The sequence below is a fragment of the Canis lupus genome, chromosome 6 (assembly GCF_003254725.2).
Source record: "Canis lupus dingo isolate Sandy chromosome 6, ASM325472v2, whole genome shotgun sequence".
NCBI lineage: Eukaryota > Metazoa > Chordata > Mammalia > Carnivora > Canidae > Canis > Canis lupus.
The window spans coordinates 23,195,596-23,213,607 of NC_064248.1; the positions used below are offsets into that span (position 1 = coordinate 23,195,596).

General features: G+C 53.9%; 1 protein-coding gene across 8 annotated transcripts in view; it reads right to left on the reverse strand.

Annotated features, from left to right (window-relative positions):
* Positions 1–18,012, reverse strand: part of POLR3E (RNA polymerase III subunit E) — a 29,550-nt gene that overhangs the window by 3,525 nt on the left and 8,013 nt on the right. For 4 of the 8 annotated variants that reach the window (XM_025416214.3, XM_025416218.3, XM_025416215.3 and 1 more), the window contains exons 4-18: positions 16,738–16,815; positions 15,914–16,029; positions 15,433–15,515; positions 12,854–12,961; positions 12,271–12,320; positions 10,445–10,564; positions 9,360–9,445; positions 8,969–9,013; positions 8,788–8,879; positions 7,735–7,855; positions 4,639–4,720; positions 3,578–3,637; positions 3,324–3,481; positions 2,899–2,960; positions 1,816–2,342 (exon numbers count right to left, since the gene is read on the reverse strand). In XM_025416214.3, the coding sequence (XP_025271999.1) occupies positions 1,816–2,342; positions 2,899–2,960; positions 3,324–3,481; positions 3,578–3,637; positions 4,639–4,720; positions 7,735–7,855; positions 8,788–8,879; positions 8,969–9,013; positions 9,360–9,445; positions 10,445–10,564; positions 12,271–12,320; positions 12,854–12,961; positions 15,433–15,515; positions 15,914–16,029; positions 16,738–16,815 (1,788 nt within the window). Of the gene's footprint in view, positions 1–191; positions 328–407; positions 927–1,815; positions 2,343–2,898; positions 2,961–3,323; positions 3,482–3,577; positions 3,638–4,638; positions 4,721–7,734; positions 7,856–8,787; positions 8,880–8,968; positions 9,014–9,359; positions 9,446–10,444; positions 10,565–12,270; positions 12,321–12,853; positions 12,962–15,432; positions 15,516–15,913; positions 16,030–16,737; positions 16,816–18,012 lie in introns of those variants that run through there. The other 4 variants (XR_007411246.1, XM_049111296.1, XM_049111297.1 and 1 more) reach the window with 4 other exon arrangements.

Below are 18,012 nucleotides of genomic sequence, written 5' to 3' on the forward strand. Positions count from 1 at the left end.
CTAGGAGGCTCTGTTCCGGGGGATTCCTTTCCACCCCTTCCCTCCAGGGCTGTGTCAGTACGGGCCCAGCACACCAGCGGGTTTGGCAGCGTCCGAAGGTGGACCAAGAAAAGGGTGACCAGGCTCAGGGCACCCGGTAGAGTGGTTTCCAGCCGTGACACAATCCAAGCAACAGCAGCGGCGACTACCAGCCACAGGAAGCCGCAGGGGGGCTAAATGTACAATCTCATTCGATCACAGAAAACCGGAGGTAGGAGCAGGGTGTGGCAGCCCCGACTCTCTGGGGGAGAATCCAGCTCAGAGTTTACTCAGGTCCAGGTCACACCTCTAATAAGGAGCAGAACTAGGGTCAAACCCACATCTGAGTCTCACTCTCCCTGGACCTCAGCACCCTTGTGTGAAAAACGAGGCTAAGCACATTGGGGGGATTGGGGCTTATCTTCCTTCGGGGGAGGCGGGTGGGGGAGCTATCCTAGATAGTCCCTACATCAGGATCACAGGGAGGGAGGTCGATGGGAGAAGCAAAAAGGTCGGTGATCCCCCGGGGACACCAGCCCCACCAAGAGGAAGGAGCAGGGCCAGTGGGGCCTGAGAGTGGCCACTTCACATCCCTCAGCAGCCCGAGGCGGCTTTGCTAACCCTGGGCAGGCGCCCTCCCCTGCCTGGCCCAGCTCAGAAACGTGACCCTGGAGCTAACTAGACCCATTTGCTGGGTAGGCCAGGGTGACTCCACATTGGGCAGGGCCCCTAAACCCTAGTACCTTGTACAGGAAACCGCACCAAGGAGGCTCCCTGCCACAAGGGCCAGATCTCCTGGGGCAGCCCGGGCAGCAAAGCTCTGAGGGCCTCTCGTCCTAGTTTCTGCGTCTCACGCACACAAAGATGGCCGTCGCCTCAGATCACCCGAAACTGCAGGTGCTTCTGACCTGGGATTGACAACGTCAATAGCCCCACACCACACAGATCTGCTGCCAGGCCTTGGCAGAGCCTTCAGGGAGAAAATGACCAGCACCACCTCCTGGAGCCACGGCTGGGCCCTCTTTACCCTCAGCTGAGGGAAATGTCCAACAGCCTCCCCGCTCCTGTGTTTCTTCCACTCCGGGCCCCTCCTGCTGCCGGGACAAGAGGCCCCTTCCGCGGGCCTGGCCGTGCTGGTCAGCTAAGCCCTACTAGGGCGGGAGGCCTGCCAGAAGCCAGGCACGAGCCTTGGGCTCTGGTGACAGGCTCAGTGCATCTCTGTTAAAGCAGAAGATTTCAGCCCTGCAGCCACTACAGGCTCCAATTCAGCTCAGCGCTTCCTGGACGTATGACCTTTATACAAGCTCATTTCACTTCTCTCAAAGTCGGTTTCTACGCGGGCAAACTGCAAAGAGCAAGTGATGACAGAAGTGCACTCAGCCTGAAACGCGGCCAGGCCGACAGGAACAAGAGGTGCCGGCAGGATAGGATCCTGCGTGGACCAAGGCCCTGCTGTAGCTCAAGCAACGGGCCAGCACTGCTGGGGGGGGGGGGGGGGCGCCTGGCCCCCATCCTTGGACACCGAAGCCAACATCTGCCCACGTCACATGAGGGTGTGGAGCCTAAGAGGCCCAAGGTCACACAAAGCCACCACAGGATGCAAACCCAGGTCAGTGGTCCTCCCAAGTTCCCATGTGGCCTCTAAACAACAGGTTCCCCCAAAGCAAGCAGGGCCCAGGCCACTCCAAAGTAACTCAACTCGTTTCCTTTCTGCCAGGAAAGCTGCTGCCTGCCCAGGAGCCCTCCTGAGGGGTGGCTTTGTGTGTATGCCCATCTGGGGGCGCAGGCTCTACTTACAGGCACCAGTATTTGCTTGCACCCGGCGGCCAGCACTGTGTCCTGCAGCATGCGGTCTGAGATGCCACTGAACAGTGTGTGACCAGGTGGCAGGCTGGCCAAATGCAGGTTGAAGAGGCGCTTGAGTTCACTCAGTGTGAGCACAAACTGTCTCTGAAAGGTGGCCTCCACGAAGGCCCTCAGTTCCCGGGCCACGGGGGTGCTGGCACAGCCAGGGGGCGGGTGCCCATTGAAGCTGTCCCCGCCTGCCGCCCGCCCACTAGGCAGCCCATTGGCCAGCCTGCTGTGGAGGCCGCCACCGAGAGAGGTGTCCATGGGCTCCTCGTCTTCCTCTGCGTCTCGTTCTTCCTCTTCCTCTCCCTCCTCACTCATGGGCTCCTCCTTGATCCGCACACCAGGCAGGACCTCGGACACCCGCATCTGCTCCTTCCTCCGCTGTAGCTCCCGTTCCAGCAGCGCGTGGTTCTGCTGGGCCTTACTTTTGGCCACTTGGACCCGCTGGTCCCCAGAGAGCAGCCCAGCAGGCCCTGCGGGGAGAGGCAGCGCTGCTCAGCGACGGCACAAGGAAGGGCCCTCCGCCCACGGACAGCCCCTCCCAGCCCGACGGGAGGAGCAAGGCACCCAACAATGCAGGCTGGCCAGGGCTGAAGCCAGCGGTATAGTCCTGCCTCTCACCCCCACATGACCCAGGAGGGATTTAGCTACCCCAGGGATGGGAGAAATAGAACTGGGGAAAAAACAGAATCCCGCGTTGGGGGATTCAAACCAGAAGGGGTTACTGCTGAGTTAGTCCCTGCCAGTTCCTCCTGTCCCACCGCCACCTTCTGCCGACTGAGGAAGGCCTGCAACCCAACACAGCCCCAGAGCTGAGAAGCCCCCAGTCCCCAAGGCCAGGGATTTGGCTACTGGACAAGCCTTAAGCTGAGGTCTGTGGGGAAGAGGGAGGAAGGCACAGAAAGCACACCCGGTGGGGAGAGCCACACATCCCTCTGCGGCCCCAAGCCCCGACAAGCCCCAGCGAAGCAGGCCTCCCAGAGCCAGAGTTGGGTTAGGGGCCTGCCCAGTCCAAAACCTCTCGCACACCTGATTGTCCATCTGGCTTCTTTGGCAAGGTTTCCTTCACAAGATTATAGACTTTTTCTAATCTGAAAAGAAGAATAAAAACTCTTTTAACTTTATGCCACGTCCCCTGTCACCTGCCTCACTAGAGCCAACAGCTGCCACCAAGGCCAGGGACATCCTGCTGCCTGAGGATGCCATGTGCCCAGAGCCCTGTCCGCCCTCCCCGACAGCGCACAGGCCCCGCACCCACTGGGAGCCCCTGGGGCTCCTGCTCCTTCACAACCCCTCAGCTCTGTGGGATGGCTGTGCCAGGCCTGTGCTGGGGGGGAGGGGGTTCTAGGATCAATCCACAGTGTCCACTGGAGCAGAGGAAGGGGTGCATGCAGCCCCAGCCCAGACATGACCCAGGGAGCGAGGTGGCTGTGGACAGCCCAGCAAGCCCTTACTTGGCCTGGATGCCCGTCCACAGCATATGCTGCCGCTGGACCACATCTGGATGTTTCTTGATGAACTCCCCATCGTAAGGCAGTATGAACTCCCAGCCTTTGTTGATCCTCACTACGGCCATGTGCTCCAGAAAGTCCTTCACATCCTCTGTGCAGAGCTGGGGGCAACGACAGAGGTGAGGCCCGCAGGCCTGACAGGCCACCAGCCCCCATTCCCCGCAGTGGCAGGGCCCGGGCCTCCCAGCATCACTTACTTTGGTCACTGCTGCCACCTCTTTCCTTACCACCCACCGGCTCTGCGTGAACTTCCACATCTGTGGGAGAAAAACGAGCATGTTTCCAGGGGGCAAAGACGGATCACTGATAAGACCATCCTCCAGGCCCCTGTAATTGTCCTGGAAGCCTGGGATTTCCCCACTAAGAACTCAGGTTTGACTAGACCCTCTCCCAGGCCCCGCTTTGGCAGTGTCCGCACGAACAGAGAACAGCTGGCAGGCAGTGGCAGATGGCACGTGTGCTTCGGCCAACAAGCCCAGGATAAAGTATCCACTGCACTTTGACTCCGAGACAAAAATAAACTGCATCTGCACCTAGATACTATCTGTCCAGAGAAGCTGGGACATCCAATTGGGAAAAGATGCTCGCACTCTTTTTGAACAGCTCAAGGGCTGCATGAACATGTCATGGTCACTGTGGACAGCCTAGGAGACCGAGGTCCCCAAGTTCAAAGCACAAAGCTGAACTTTGTGAACTCCCTCATGGGAGGCAGTGCAAATCCAGCAGCCGGGGTTCAAACCTATGAGAGGGATACCCTGGCCAGGACTCAGGTCCTGGATAAGGGCAGGGCATGAGGCAGGGCAATGGACTGGAGGAATGAGCTAACTGAGGAGTCGCAAAAACCCACAGCAATAATGCAGGAACAGGTAGAAGAGAAGCAGGCCTCCCCGGACTATGGAGAACACGACTGTCAGCCCCACCCAAAGCCAGAACTATTCAGGGATTTGGGCCCATGGTACCAGACTGTCCACAAGCATTCATAATGAGCCAGAAATCTGGTTTGTACCAGAGTCCACCTATGGCCTCTGGTTTGTAATCCCCAGGCCAGAGAACTCCCGTGTTCTTGCAAAGCCCAAGACTCCAGGATTCTGAGTTGAAGGACAAAGAAAACAGGGTCCAGAGCTCTGCCCCTGGCCTGGCCACACATACCTGCTCTTCTCCCACTGCCCAAGCTAAGATTCCAAAAGCCCTGCACTGGCCCCAACCCCCTCCCATGACCCTGCCTGACCAAGCAAAGGGCAGAGCACTGAGCACTTACAACAAAGTCTCGACCCCGGCAGAGCACCTCGGCAGGCACGCCGCTGTGAGGGCTGGAGGAGTCCTTGGGATACAGGATGTCACTGCCAATGAGAGCAGGAGCAACAGGTCAGTCCCATTCCTCAGCCCTTCTGCCTCCCGCAGTGCCTGTGCCCCAGCCCAGCCCAGCCCAGGCCTCTCCAACACCGGCCAGTGCAGCTTCCGTTGGGGCTTCCCGGAGCCTGGCTCTGTGAACATGTCTGTAGAAAAGCAGCACTCTTAAAACAACCCCCTCCCCCAAGAGTTCCTCCTGTCAACCCTTCTTGACTTTGCATGCACACATTAGCCTAGCCTGAGAGCCACCGCAGTCAGGGAGGACAGGGGCTCAGAAACAGGCCAGCCTGAGACAGTGAGTCCCACAGGCAAGGCAGCTGTGAGGCCTGGAGAGACTGGGCTGGAAAGCAGGACACGAGGCCTTCACCACCTGCTGGAAGGGACGGGCAGGCAGTGTGAGTGGGAGCAAGAGGGGTCAGGGGCTGGGACCTGGATGGGACTTGGATGGGCCCTGAGGCATGAGTGGGGCGGAAGCCTCTGGAGAGAAGGGAACCACCAGGCAAGCCTAGAGAACTTCAGGGCCTGGGGGCACAGGGTGCTGAGGCTTACGAGTATAACCTTGACCAACTTCAGCCACAGACGCTGTCACACTCACACCACCCCAGACCATCCTATGCCTGGGGTGCCTCTGCTCTCCTGCCCCCTCCTTCTGCTAGGAGACTTCACTCCTGCCCTCCTCAATCCTACCTGGCAACCAACTAATACCCTTCCTTTAAGGTCGAGCTCTGTGTCCACTCCCATCCCAGAAACACTCTTTGGGGACAGGGACATGGCTTATGTTGCTCATCACTGCCACACAGAGAAGGGAGCTGCTAGGTAGGTACTGAACAAATGGATAAACGTGGTGCGTGCCCTGGGCTCATCTGTAATGGTGCCCATCTCTGCCCCACACAATTCCCAAGGGCAGGGACAGTGTAGGAATGACAGTGGAGCACAGGACACAGAACAAGCAATCACGACATAGTTCGTGAACAATGTGTAAATTTTGCATCACCTCCACACAGAAACAGAAGGGACACGGCAAGAAAGGGGCGCCACCCACAGGCCACAGCATGGCAGTGAGGGCTTGCAGCAGGAGCCGAAGAACCGGGGAGCCAGAAAACACACAGCCCCAGAGGCCCCATGTCCAGGTTACAGGGATGGACCCCAGGCTGAAAGGGCAGAAGCACCAGGGCCACAGGCACTGCTGGGCCAAGAGCTCAAACCCCAGCTCCGGGACCACCTTGCTGCCAGATGTTTGGCAAGTGTCTGCCTCTCTGGGTCAGTGTCCTTGAGTGAGGGGACGGCCCCTCCTGGCTCTCACCCATTCGTAACGTAAATATACCTGGGTGGTCCCACTTAATGAGGGATGTGCCATCCAACATCCAAAGACCTTCCATAATCAAACACGTGTGTGGCACAACAGCTCCAACTACTGACAGACACTGGACAAGTTTACCAGTGCAAGGGCGCCACCAGGTGGCAGTAACGTGAACAGACTCTACAATTCACTTGGCCAACCAGCTGAAATGACAGGAGCTTCTGCAAGGAGTTAAAAAATTTGGAACAAATTTTTAAAGAGATTGTTCACCTTACACCACACCTTCTAAAAAGTGAGCCCTTACTAGTGTACCTAATGTCACACTATTTAAAATAAATATAATTCAGGGCACCCCCAGTGACTCAGCGGTTTAGCGCCGCCTTCGGCCTGGGGTGTGATCCTGGAGACCCGGGATTAAGTCTCACGTTGGGTTCCCTGCATAGAGCCTGCTTCTCCCTCTACCTGTGTCTCTGCCTCTCTCTCTCTCTGTCTGTCATGAATACACAAATATTTTTTAAAAAATAAAAATAAAAACATAATTCAGACATACATGAAATGCACCTACACTTACTACCAAGGGTCTGAGATATGCTAAGCATTATACTGAGTGTCAGGGACACAAGGTAGGGGTCAAAATAGAAGTCCCTACTACCCCCATCCCTCTTGAAAATAATGGTCTGGTGGAAGGGTCACAGAAGAGAAACTACTGAAAGGCATCAAGCCACATGCTCCAAACCCCACGGGACACATGAAACAAAACTCACACTCAGATGCATCTTAATGAACTGTGGAAAGCCACAATAAGAGAAAATCTCAGAAAGAGCCAGAGGGGACCAAGGGACTCATCACTAGAAACAATGGGAATGAGAACACAATGAAACTATGTCAGTGTGTGGAAGGGAAACCATCAACCTCGAATCCTACACTCAAGAAAAATATCTTTTAACAATAAAGGTGAAGGGCAGCCACAGTGGCTCAGCGGTTTAGCACCAGGGCGTGATCCTGGAGACCTGGGATCGAGTCCCATATTGGGCTCCCTGCATGGAGCCTGCTTCTCCCTCTGCCTGTGTCTCTGCCTCTCTCTCGGTCTCTCATGAATAAATAAATAAAATCTTAAAACAAACAATCAATAAAGGTGGAATAGATATTTGCAACCATACAATACCCAAGTAACTCCTCCCCCCTGCAGATCTTCTTTAAGGGAACACCCCGGCAATTTTTGGCAGGAGGTAATTATCCCAGATAGAAACTCAGATGCAGAAAGGGATGATAAGCAAAATCAAAAAGAAAATATGTGAAATCTGAAGAACACTGACTGGATAAAATAACATCTTGTGGATTTTAAACTACAATTAAAAATATAGAAATAAAAAAATAGAAATACAATGGCACATGAGTTGAGAGGAAGATAAACAGAAAGCATTCTAAGGTCTCTGAATTGTACTGGATAAGAATAAAATACAGCCATTAATATAACTATGATCAGTTATGAATGCACTCTGAATCTGTAGGCTACTCACTAAAAGAACCCAGAAAGGGTAACTTCTAAATTAGCAGGGAGAAATGGAGTAACAAAAAAGGATCAAGTAGCAGGTAAGAATGGATATAAAATGCAGGACAACCAGTGCTATGGTAGACTTAAACCCAAAACATCAGTAATCACGAACTGAAATGCATCAGATGGTCCCATGCAGAGGAACTCACCTCTTCACCACCCAGTTTCCCTGGACCAGCATCGCCACCTTCTGGATGCCACGCAGAACAGCCACAGAGTCGATGGAGGGGCCTAGGAGGCTCATCAAGTTGGCAAAAGGCATGACCTTCACTGAGGAGGACACAGATGTCAGACAAGCGAAGGGGCCCTTCCTTCTCCCTCACCAAGTCTATACAGCTTCAGGCTCATGTAACCACTCCAGCGTGTGAATAACACTGACACATGGGTAATAATAAGAGCTGACTTCACTGGCTGCTTGTGTGGGCACCCCACCTTACTGAATTCTGGAGGAAACACCCCAAGGGGTGCTCCTTAAAGGTAAGACTACTACGGGGTGCCTGGCTCAGCTGGTAAAGTCGTGACTCTTGATCTCAGGGTCATGAGTTCAAGTCCCATGTTTGGTGTGGAGTGTACTCAGAAAAAAAAAAAGGTAAGTCCATGACTCCTGGGGCCCAAAAAGGGCCCGGGGAAGGCCTGTTGGCAGCGAGGGCAGTGGCCTGGCACCCCAGCAGCCCCAGGCAGAGCTGGGAGCTCGCCTCTGCTCAGGCACCTGGAGATCCTAGAAGTGGTATCTCAGGAAAGGAGCCCAGGGCCTGGGATTAAGCTCTGAGGTTCAGGACTCACCCTACCCTACAGGTTCTGGCCCCCAAGTCCTCTGAAAGACACCAGTCCCTACTGGGTGCAGCCTGGTGCAGGTACCACAAAACAGTGCAAGGGAACGAATGGAGCTCATGTTCACGTGCAAGGCTCTGTAGAAGCCATGAAGAAGCCTCATCTCCGCCCTCAGGAGCTATCCTAGTTCCCTAGTCTCGGGAACATCAGTGGCCTGCCCAGGCTCACAGCAGGGCAGTGGCCCAGCCAGAACGAGAACAGGAATCAGAGCCTGCTGAGGGAGCCCAACAGGCCACTGTGGTGCATTCCTTCTAGGCAAGGCCAGAGCCGTCAAGCCAGGCCCATGCTGAGTCCTTAGTCTGTCCTAGAGTCCATTTCCCCAGGAGGTGGTAGGGCTGGGTTCCCCCTGGAGGAAGTGGGTGTCCACCCACCATTCTTCATCAAGATCTTGATCTGATCAGCCAGGGGCAAGGTGCGCAGCTGGGCCATGGACAGGACGTTGCTGGGGGCCACGGGTTTGTCTCTGGTGAAAACAGAGACAGTGGGTTAGAGGAGAGGGTAAGAGGAAAGATTTGGGGTGGGGAGGGTGGCATCTGGCCCAACTCTACTCACTTCTCCTCTTCTGGGCTGGGTGGCATCAGCATCATGAGGTACTCACTGCAGTGGGGGAGAGGGCAGGGTCAGCCGCTCCTGGGCTCTGCCTGCTCCACCCTTGCCCACAAACCCAGACCCCACCAAGGCTGAGGCCTCCCAAAGGAGGGCTGGGGGTAGGTGGCAGACCCACACCCACCAAGACCTAGCTCCCCCACAACTTGCAGAGAAAGGACGACAACCTCTTTCCACACCCACCCCCCGGCCCTCTCCAGAGGGAGGGCCCCCTCCCATGTCCATTTCCCCTGCTACAGAAGGGGCCACAATCCCTAGGAAGGCCCCCACACTGAAGGGCACCCCCAGGGCCAGTGGTAGGCTCGGTAGCTTAAGACCCTGGCCCAGCCGGTCCCACCTGGGTGACTTGACGAGCTCTGTGTTCTCAACCCCACTGGAACCCTGGCACAGCAGGTACTGGCGCTCATGCTCAGAGCGGCTGTCCTGTGGGGGAAGGGGCAGGGTGGGAAGACCCTCAGCTACCACTCCAGGCCTGCACCACCCCCCTGAGATCCTTTGCACTCCAGTTCTTACCCCTGCATCACCTTCCACTCCAGCCGCCTACTGTCCTGCCACACGGCCAGCCAGAGGATCATATTCAACCACCTGAGCATGGCATTCAAGGCCTCTGTGGTGTGGCCTCAACCAACCATTTCCAGCTTTACAACTGAGCAGGCCCAGCAGCCATGTCCTAGGTGCCCTGCCTGTGACCATTACCATAGGACCATTAACAGCAATGACAAAGTAACAGCTAACAGCCACTGAGCACCTACTACATGCCAGGCTAAGTCCAATGGCTTCATATACACATCAACTTACCTCATGAGGTAATTTGCCTAAAGCCACACACTAGGAAATGGCAGAGCTTTCGATGTCCGATTCTAAGGCTCTGCCAACACCAATCTCTTTTAGGAGGTTCCAGAGATCAGGAGTTGCTGTTCCCTGCCCCCCACTAGAAAAATGTTGGGGAGGCCTAGGGCATCTTTGGGTTCAGCTCAATTGCTTCCCTTACTTGATGCAGCTTCAAGGATTAGGTTCTAGGCCAGCACACGAGATGGAAACCTAGTAAAAAGCATGCCTGGCAGATACACGGTGAACTCAGCCAGTGGCCGAGGGCCGGTTCTCCACGGAGCACCTTCATTCAGGATCCATGATGCATAAAGCTAAGTAAGCCCCACCCAGGGGGTGGCAAGATGCTCACATTGAGAGCCTAAGGGATGTCAAAATCCCTGACCCAGGAAACAGCCGACTCGTTTCCCAATCTCCTGCTCCCCCCGGGACACATGCTAAGTGGACCAGCTGTCCACCAGACTTTATCCCCTCTTGCTGGCCTACCACCAAGTGGCCCTCACTGAACACGAAACCAGTTCAAGATGAGCCACTGAGGCCACACAGAGCCCCGGGCTTCTCTCCCAGGCCCGCACCTCAGGGACCCTGGCTCACCCTCAGGCCATAGTAGTGCAGGTGCACCCAGGGCTCTTCAGCATGCTTCTTCTGCAGGAACTCGTAGGACTGCACACGGCGCTGGCGGGCCTGCTCGGACTCTGGACGCGAGAACCGCACCTGGGAGGGGGGCGTGGCCTCAGGCCCGGGACCCATCCTGGGCTGCTGTCCCAAGTCACCAGGGACACCGGAGAGCCCCACACCACTCCCACCTCCCCATTTCCCGACACAGATCTCTTAAATTCAGTTCCAACCACATCCCTCTCTGTGACTTGCCGACACAGGCCAGGGAGCAGCTTTCTTTTGCTCCTGCCTGCCCAGTGCCCAATCCATTTCCACTGCCCCTGGTAACAGGACCCCCATTTTCTTTGGGGAAATGCCCAGGTCCCCCTCAGTTCAGGGGAGCAGATATCCCTCCCCTGCCCCCACCCCCACACACATTCCCAGCCACAGGAGTGGGCACGTGACTCAGACCTGGACAATCCGAGCACCAAGTCCTCTTAGCCACAGGGGCTGGTTCAGGGTTGGCCAAGCCAATGAGTCCAGTCTGGGACTTTAGTTAGAAGTAATGAGAAAGAAGTTTCTTTTCCCCTGGGGTCTTGGAAGCTGGGAGGATGTGAGCCTGGAGCTGGGACAACTCTGTACCACTGGGGACAGACACCCTGCCTGAGAAAGAGGCCAAAAGAGGAAGGCAGAACCTGGAGATGGAGATGGAGAAACCAGGTCTCGATGACAGAGTCTGAGCACCTGAATCCAGCCATACCTGAAGCTACCCCTCAACTTTTCAGTAACAGAAACCAATACAATCCATTTTGGGCTCATGCCAGGTAGATTGGGGTTTCTGTTGCTTAGAGTCCAGATGGAACCAAGCCCTGACACCTCTCTTATGAAGGGCACCTGCATAGGGGCATTGGCTGGATTATAGAACCCTGGGATTTTTTTTTTTTTTTTTTAAGTAGGCTCCATGCCCAACAGGGCCTTGAACTCAGGACCCTGAGAGCAAGAGCTGCACATTCTACTGACTGAGCCAGTCAGGTGCCCCAGAATCCTGGGATTCTATATGCGTCCTTTAAAGTTCATAGGCCAGTTGAGTCCCTGAGAAGGGAAGGAGGGCTCTAAGATCATTCAACAAGCTACTGAGAGAACAGGGTGAGCACCCCCCACACACACACACTGGTTAGGTCGGGATCCGCCCGACCTAAGGATATGCAAAGGCTCACAACTTAAGCCACGTCTATATGCCATCTGTGTCACTATTTGAGCATTCTTTCTTAAATACTCATTTTTAACCTACATAATCGTACACAGTGGAAACTCTATAAACCATAAAAGGAAGGTCAATATTCTTCTAACAATGTCTGAAACATAGAAATAAGTATTAAGATAGAAACGTTCCATCTGCGTACCACTGGAAAGACAAAATTACGTGGTTCATGAACATGGGGTTTGGCCCCACTAGGACATGGGCTTCATGGCAAAGACTGTGTGGGTTCACTGGACCTCCTAGGCCCTGGTTCCTCCTCCCAGGCAATTCCAATTCCAGCCAAGCCCCAGGGTCCCAACTCTACAGAAACCCCAGGCTGCTGTCCTGTGTACAGCTAGGGTAGCTCAGCGTGGACAGAGGACAGGTTATCCCTCCAGGCTGCCCAGCAAGCAGGCTCTGAAGGATCAGACACTGTTGCAATATCTGTTCCACCCCCAGACCTGGGGTCTGCATAGATCTTCCCATCCCTTGCAGCCTGCAGGCAGCTGACCTATATATAAAGCCGGCCCCACTGTCCCCCTAAGCTGTACCCTCCCTCTTCTCGGGGCCAGAGCTCACTCACCGTGATCTGCTTCACATCTTCTTCTGCCTCATCCTGTGAAGAGTCTCCTGCTGTAAGAGAAAGCAGACTCTTCTTATAGCCTCTAATGGAGCCCCCAACTCCCCAGAAAGCCTCATGCAGGGGGATCTGCAAATTCTCCTTCTAGACAAAGGTGGTTGCACAAGTCTGCGGTTCTCAGTTGGGGGCAAGTTTGTCCACCAGGGGACACTTGGAAATGCAGGAAATCATTTTTGGTTGCCAAAACTATGGATGTGAGTGCTCCTGGTATCCAGTGGGTAGAGCCCAGGGATGCTGCTAAGCATCCTGGAATCCATCCCTCTGCAGTTAATTTTTTTTTTTAAAGATTTTATTTATTTATTCATGAGAGACACACAGAGAGAGGCAGAGACACAGGCAGAGGGAGAAGCGGGCTCCATGCAGGGACCCCAATGAGGGACTTGATTCCTGGACTCTGGGATCACACCCTGAGCCAAAGGAAATGCTCAACAGCTGAGCCACCCAGGCATCCCCCTCTGCAGTGATTTTTTCCATGACCAACCCATCCCGCCAAGAAGCAGACAGACAGAAGGGCCCCAGAGCTCACCCTCATTGGCAGCCTCCCTCTCTCGGTGCTTGGCGTCTGCCTTATCCAGGTAGGAGAAGCTCGGCCGAAGCTGCAGGATGCCATGTAAAGGCGTCAGGTGAAGCTCACCTGGCAGAGGAAGAAGGGCTTGGACCTGACTCTAGGAACTAGGGCTAGCCCACCCATCCCATCCTGGCCTTGGCCTGCTGCCAAAACAACCTCACCTCTGCTCTAGCCCCCAGTCCCAGAGCCTTGGGACCACTGGGAATGTGGCCATTCCCAATCCCACCTGGCCCTGAGGATGCAGTAAGCACACAATGGCATATACCTAGAGCATTCTGCTCAAAGCTGCTTCTTTAAGCCTTTAAGGCCTTCCCAACCCCGGTCACCACCACCTCCCTGCCAGTAGCTCACTCTGGCACACACAGGGCAACTCTTCCAAACACAGCCTGCTCTTCCTACCAGGCCCTTGTCAGACAAATACCAAATGATTTCACTCATATGTGGAATTTAAGAAACAAAAGAATGGGGGAAAAAAAGCACACACACAAAAAACCAGACTTGGGGCTCCTGGCTGGCTCAGTCTATAGAACATGTGACTCTCCACCTCTAGGTTAGGAGTTTAAGCCCCACATTGGGTGGGTGTGGAGCCTACTTAACAAAACAAAACAATCACAGAACCCACAGACTCTTAACTACAGAGAACAAACTGATGGTCACCAGAGGGGAGGGGTGTGGGGGATGGGTAAAATAGGCGATGGGGAGTCAGAGCACATGTATCACAATGAGCCCCGAGCCAGGTACAGAATCACTGAATCACTCCATTGTACGACAGACACGAATATAACACTTTGTTCATTAAAACGGAAGTAAAAAAATTTAAAAAAAAATCATCTTCTCACTCTCCATATAATAATAATTTCCAAAAAAAAAAAAAAAAAAAAATAATAATTTCCAGAAATGTTAAACAGTTTTGTATAAAATTAAACTTTAAATACTAGAAAAAAAATTCTAGGATGGGAGAAAGAATCCTAAAGAACAAGACAGGACAGGCAATTTGGCTACAGAAAAATACAATCACGTTGGGAAGATGGGAAAAGTCCTGCAGATGGATGGTGGGGACGGTGGTACACCAACTTGAATGCCCTCAATGTCACTGAACTATATATACACTTAAAAATGGTTAAAATGAGGGGTGCCTGGGTGGCGCAGTCAGGTAGGTGTCTGACTGGGTTTCAGTTCAGGTCGTGATCTCAAGGTTGTGAGGTCAAGCCCCGTGTCAGGCTCTGTGCTCAGCACAGAGTCTAAGATTCTCCTCTTCCTCTGCCTACCCTTACCCACCCTCCTGGGAGTGTGCACTCTCTAAAATAAAGAAATCTTTTTAAAAAAGTATATTTAACAATAAAAAATAGTTAAGAAAAATGAATGGCCCTAGTTGCAAGATGTGAGACACAGACGCAAAAAAGAAAGATATTTATCTGATAATACTTTTGAGTCTATTCTAGTTTGTTTCCTAAGTGTTCAGATTAGCTTTACTTATTGTTTTATGAACTCTACACTTACTTTCAATGCTTTTACGGAGATATAATTCACGTGCCATGCAAAACTCACCCATTTAAAGCATACTAGTCAATGTATTTTAATATGTTCCTGGAGTTGTACAACCAGCACTATAGTCAATTTAAGAACATTTCAGGGGCACTGGGGTGGCTCGGCTGTGTTCCGCTCTTGATTTCGGCTCAGGTCATGATCTCAGGCTCCTGAGATTGAGGCCCTGCGCTGGGCTCTGCACTGGGCATGGAGCCTGCTTGGGATTCTCACTCCCTCCACCCCCCAAAGAACATTTTTGTCTCCCTAGATAGAAACCCTGAACCCATCCTCAGTCATTCCCCATTCCATATTCCTCCCAGCCACAGGCAACTACGACCTGCTTTCTCTACAAACTTGCCTCTTTAGGACACTTCATATAAATGGACTCAGAATATGTGGCCTTCTGTGAATGGCTTTTCTCACTGAGCATCACATTTTCAAGGTTCATGCATGCTAGAGGATGTAGGAGTACTTCATTCCTTCACGTGGCCAAGTAACTTTTAATGGCATGGCACTGTGCAATCCAGGCATCAGCTGACAGAACTGTTTCACTATTATGCTTCTATGATACATCCATGTACAAGTTTTTGTGTGGACAGACATTTTAATTCTCTAGGGTAGATGCTAAGAGTAAAACTGCTCATGCACAAGCACCTTGTTTTGTTTTTTGGGGGGCGGGGGGGTTTGAGAAGGAGGAAGAGGGAGAGAGAGTGCACGATCAAGTGAGTAGGGGGAGTTAGGCTGTGCCTATGTCCCAGGAGGACAATGACCTTGGAAGCAGCATCTCTATCAGGTCAAGATCCAAAGCCAGAAATCCTCAGAAGTGGCCTATTCCAGCGCCCTGACAATGTCACTTCCACAACCAGCCTGGCCCCTATGGGTGTCCGGTATTCGGAGAATAGCAAGCTGAGTACCAGGCTAGAGATAGCCCACCCCATCCCAGCCCCCATCCTGCTTCCCTCCAAGCAGCCTCCAGGAGCCACAGCAGCCTGGCTGCCCAGTGTGGGTACCTTGCCGGTAGAGCGCAGCAGCGTAACGGGCTGTGTTACTAGTGCTCTGGGAGGAACAGAACGTCTGCTTGTCCATCAGCTTCCTGGGAGCATGGGGAGAACAGAAGTCAAGGGGAAGGAAGCTCCAATCTCAAAGCACAGCAGGGATACCCCTCTCTACCCCAGACACCTTCCAAAGTTCAACACCCAGGGACAGGGCGCAAGGCCCCACCTCAGCATGTGCGAGCCTCAGGAGGGAAGCTGGGGAAGAGAAAACTCAAGACCTGGTTTGTGGCCCAGGGACAAGTAGTAGGTCAAGCCCCCACCCCCATCAAAGGAGACATTTGCCACGGGGCAGCGTTGCACCAGACCCAAGCATGTGAAATTGGGACTCTGGGAGGGAGCCTGGCAATGAGGGACAAGGGCCTTGGTGTCTTACAGGCCTTTGGAAGGCTCGGATCGGGGCCCGTCAGAGCTTGGATGCTGGACCCAGGGAACTCACGAGGAGTAAGTGCTGCTGTCGTCCGCGCAGGCGCCGTCCACATTGAGTGCAATCTGCTCCCCTTTGCTGCGGCAGTAGTTGGGGTTTAGGGTATCAATGGCCATCTCGAGTTCTACCTGCAGGCAACGAGCACCCCCCAGCATGAGCGACTCAGGACCCCAAAGTCCTGCCCAGAAGCAGGCCCGACACATGTCCCGCAAGGGCCCCTGGGTTCAGTCTACATCAAAGGCCACAAATCCCCGCCCCCCCCCCCAAAAGGCCACAAATCCCAATCCTAACAGAAAGGCTAGGGTGCTATTTGGGGGGCAGGGAGGTCATGCAGTTCTGTTTGTCCTCCCTATTCTATCCTCCAAAATCTACATTAGGTGCCAACATTTAAAATTCAAGGGAGTTTCTCATAAATATTTTCATTTCCAACTTTTCTTGAGAAGTCAGTGCAATGGGAACTGGCAACGGGAGGCTGGAGCTGCAGCCACTCCCCTGCCCCCCCCCACCCCTGGACAAGGCACAGCTCCAGTTCTCCCCGCCAGTGTCACCCCATCCCTCTGAGGCACTAGATTTTCCACTGTACCAGAGCTGCTGGGAACACAAGCCCCCATTTCCTCTAACTCATCTCCAGCCTTATTCTCTCCTGGCCTCTCTGGAGTTGCTTACCCCCTTTCTTTCTGGAAACTTTCCTTTTTGAGCTTTCCAGGCTCTGCAAGCAACTCGTTCTCCAACTGCTCCTTCTCTGGGCTTCTAGTCCCCAAGGGCCTGTTCACTTCCATCAGCCCCCACCTGTGCCACCCTTCCCCTCCTCTACCTCCATCAGAGGGCAGCCCCACCTTCTGCTGCTTGGGCTTAATCTTGGCGGAGAGGTGTGGAATGTCATCGTAGGTCATCGAGGCTGGACGCACAGGGTACTGGGAAGGAAGAGAGCCGTTAGCTACCCGCCCAGCCTACCCCAGTGTTGGGCTCAAAGGCTCCACCAAGAATCAATGCCAAGCAGAGACCAGAGTCCTTGCTGGTCCCCATCTGTGTCCCCTTCATGCTGGCTCCATCCGCTTCCTTCCGAAAGGCAATCTGCAAAGGTCTCTGACCTCCGAGGGACAAACCCAAGTTTAGGAACCCAAAGAGGCCTCAGCACACAGAACCCTGCCCTGGAGGCAAGAGGAAGGATCCGCCATCTTGCTGCTAGTTAGACCACCCATCCAGGTGGAGATGGAGGGGACACAAGGCCATGCACGGGAAGCACAGACCGATGACCTGCCCGGTGATGTGCTGTGGCTGAAGGTGGGTGATGAGTATGTGCGAATGTATCATCCCAGTCTTTCTCTGCTGCCCTGTAAACTTTGCCGTAATAAAAAGCTGCCACTGATCCACTCAGAGAGTCCCTTCTGGGCCTCAGTATCACCATGCGTGAAGTTGTTTTCATGTCACACTTGGATATACTGCTCTGATGTCACTTCTTCACTCTGAACACATGGAGATATCTTCCCCCATCAGCCCTTACCGGGCACCTTTCCTTTCTTCTGCACCAAACTATGAGGTGGATGGATGAGTCATGGTTTGGACCTGCCCTTGACAAGCTGTGGCACCTGTACCATGACAGCCTCTGGAGTCTGCTGGAAGTGTGGCAGTGCACAGAGTAAATCCTCTGTGTGAGAGCCCTTTCTGGCCAGCTCCATTCCAGCCCAAGGCAATGGAGATTTCCCAAAAGCTCACTCAACTAGCAACACAGTGACTCCCCCTTGCTTCCTGGGCTGGAGCTTAGGGCAGCGGTAGGAGAAATAGTCTGAGCCTGAAAAGGGCCTGGGCGGGGATAGGCTTGCACACAACAGTCAGGAGGCCCCTGGTCTGCCAAGATCTGGGGCAGCCCTGTAATCTCCTGATCTTGGGATGGGACGGGTGGTGGTAAAGGGCAGAGGTTCTGGAACCAGGCCTGGGTTCTGATCCCAGCTCTGCCCCTTGCAACTTGTGTACTTGGGTTGGCTCCTTGCTCACAGGGCTGCTAGGACAGGGAAGAAGGCAAAGAGAGTGGACACTGACCCAGGGCCTGGCTCACAGAGAACACATATTGGGGGGGGAGGGGTGTGAAACCATCACCGTGACCACCAATC